The 2,500-nt window shown below is 50.0% G+C and overlaps 1 protein-coding gene across 1 annotated transcript in view; it reads right to left on the bottom strand.

Moving 5' to 3' along the window:
* The window catches only part of cnih3 (cornichon family AMPA receptor auxiliary protein 3), a gene marked incomplete at both ends in the record, with an annotated part of 26,556 nt that overhangs the window by 9,912 nt on the left and 14,144 nt on the right, over positions 1-2,500 (bottom strand). The window contains one exon of the mRNA XM_079753148.1: positions 2,227-2,274. Within this exon, the coding sequence (XP_079609274.1) occupies positions 2,227-2,274 (48 nt within the window). The remainder of the gene's footprint in view (positions 1-2,226; positions 2,275-2,500) is intronic.

Genomic DNA, 2,500 nt, shown 5'->3' with positions numbered 1-2,500 from the left:
TCTCACTCTATCTCTCTCTCTCTATCTCTATCGCTCTCTCTCTCTCTCTCTCTCTCTCTATCTCTCTCTCTCTATCTCTATCGCTCTCTCTCTCTCTCTCTCTCTCTATCTCTATCGCTCTCTCTGTCTCTCTCTCTCGCTCTCTCTCTCTATCGCTCTCTCTCTCTCCCTCCATCTCTCTCTCTCTCGCTCTCCCTCTCCCTCTTTTTCTCTCTCTCTCATATGAATCCTGTGACAGGCTAATAAGCTGTTAGTCAGATCTCTCCTCCCCCGTCACCACATCACCACACTAGAGCCAACTATATCTGTAGCCTGGCGTAGCCTGGCGTAGCCTAGCGTAGCCTAGCGATGTCTAGCGTCAGAGGGAAGACCTGGAGGTAGCCCAACACCATGGCTAACACAGTTTATGTAACACACCTCATTTCCATTCAGAGAAAGAACCATGAATGTCAGAGCATTAGCATGACCTTAACCTGTTAAGTATGCTAATGTGGTGAGCACACCATTATGCTAAGTACGCCAACATGATGACACAGATCGGTCTGACCTACTAACGATCTCATCCACTCCCGTTTCACAACCTTCTCAGGTGGAGTCGGTGCTGATGCTGCCTCGTTCAAATGTCTCCATCAGGGAATTCAATTGATCCACGTGTGCTTAGCCTGAGTCAATCTGTGTGTGAATGAGTGTGAGTGTGTGAGTTTGTGTGTGTGTGTGGTGCATTATGATGAATTGCAGTGTAGTGTAGTGTACTGAGTGAGTGAGTGAGTGAGTGAGTGTGTGTGTGTGGTGTTGTGTCATGTCGTGTCGGGTTAGTGTGTGTGTGATCGTGTCGTGTAGTGTGTAGTGTGTGTGTGTGTGTGTGTGTGTGTGTGTGTGTGTATGTTAGAGATACGGCACAAGGCAGGGGGGTAACTCTTTGTACTGGAATTTCAAAAGTACATTTTCCCCTTTGAAGAATAACAGTAGGCGTCATGGCAACCACCAGGGAACCCGCCCAGCCCCCTCCTTCTCGCTCTCATCCGATTGGCTGACGATAGAGCTCGTGTCACCTTGACAAGGCAGAAAGAACAGACAGTGAAACATGATGCCAGAGTTTGGATGGATGTTGGATGGAGGGATGATGGATGGAGGGAGGATGATACAAAATGTATTGCTATCTGTGTCTTCCTTCCACCTTCTCTAACGCTCTCCCTCCCCCCCTCCCTCCCTTCTCCCCCCCCCCCCCCTCCCCCCCGGCTGCTAGGTGCAAAGCGTTTGATTAAAGAGTTGTGAGGCTGTGTTGGTGCAGGCAGCCGACCTGCTGCTGATAGAGGCTGTAATGAAGCAGCTTATGAATATTCAATCTGCTGGATAAACTCTCTCCCTCGCTCTCTCTCTCCCTCGCTCTCTCTCTCTCTCTCTCCCCTACACACACATACATACACTCACACACACACACACACACACACGTACACGCACAGACATACACACATACACACACACACACACCTATACACACATGTACACACACATGCACACATGTACATGCACACGCACACACACAGTATATATAAGCAGATGGAGGTGATTGGCACCTCACGGTCAGGGTGTTGCCATGGAAACCAAGGAACCCCCAAAGTCGGGAAGCAGGCAGCCGTGCAGAGCTCAGCATCCCAGAATACTGAACCCCACAGGCAGAGAGAGAGAGAGAGAGAGAGAGAGAGAGAGAGAGAGAGAGAGAAGTGAAAGAGAGAGAGGGAGAGAGAGAGTGGGAGACAGAGAGAGAGGGAGAAGAGAGAGAGGGAGAAGAGTGAGAGGGAGAAGAGAGAGAGGGAGAAGAGAGAGAGGGAGAAGAGAGAGAGGGAGAAGAGAGAGAGGGAGAAGAGAGAGAGGGAGACAGAGAGAGAGGGAGAAGAGAGAGAGGGAGATAGGGAAGGGGGGTTTAATGAGAACACTGTTTGGTCCGTTGCCGTGCAACACAGCATCACTGCCTCCAGCCACAAGACTGCACATCTAATGAATTACATACACACAGACGCACACAGACACACACAAACACACAAACACACACAAACACACAAACCAACATGGCTGCCGGTCCACCAAACCAGTCCACCAGACCAGTCTACCAGACCAGTCCACCGGACCAGTCCACCACACCAGTCTACCGGACCAGTCCACCGGACCAGTCCACCAGACCAGTCCACCAGACCCAGGACCAAAGGTGGGACTTTGGCTTCCTACCTTTCTCAGCAGGTTGCAGATGCGCTCAATGTTGCGAAGCCTCTCTCTCTGTAGGAGACAAGGAGACAAGAAGGTGTCAGTAAACGCCCATTATAAGCTGTTTAGATACTGTCTTCCTGGTACAAGGCATGCTGGGTAATCTATTCTATTTTCAGTAAACATCATAACATGTCTGCGAGCGCAACTAAATGTCCAAGGACAAAGATGTGTACACACACACATACACACACACAAAAACACACACACACATACACACACACTTATTCACCCCCAC

This window comes from Pollachius pollachius, assembly GCF_949987615.1.
Source record: "Pollachius pollachius genome assembly, chromosome: 16".
Classification (NCBI taxonomy): domain Eukaryota; kingdom Metazoa; phylum Chordata; class Actinopteri; order Gadiformes; family Gadidae; genus Pollachius; species Pollachius pollachius.
This window is presented reverse-complemented; position numbering and strand designations above follow the sequence as displayed.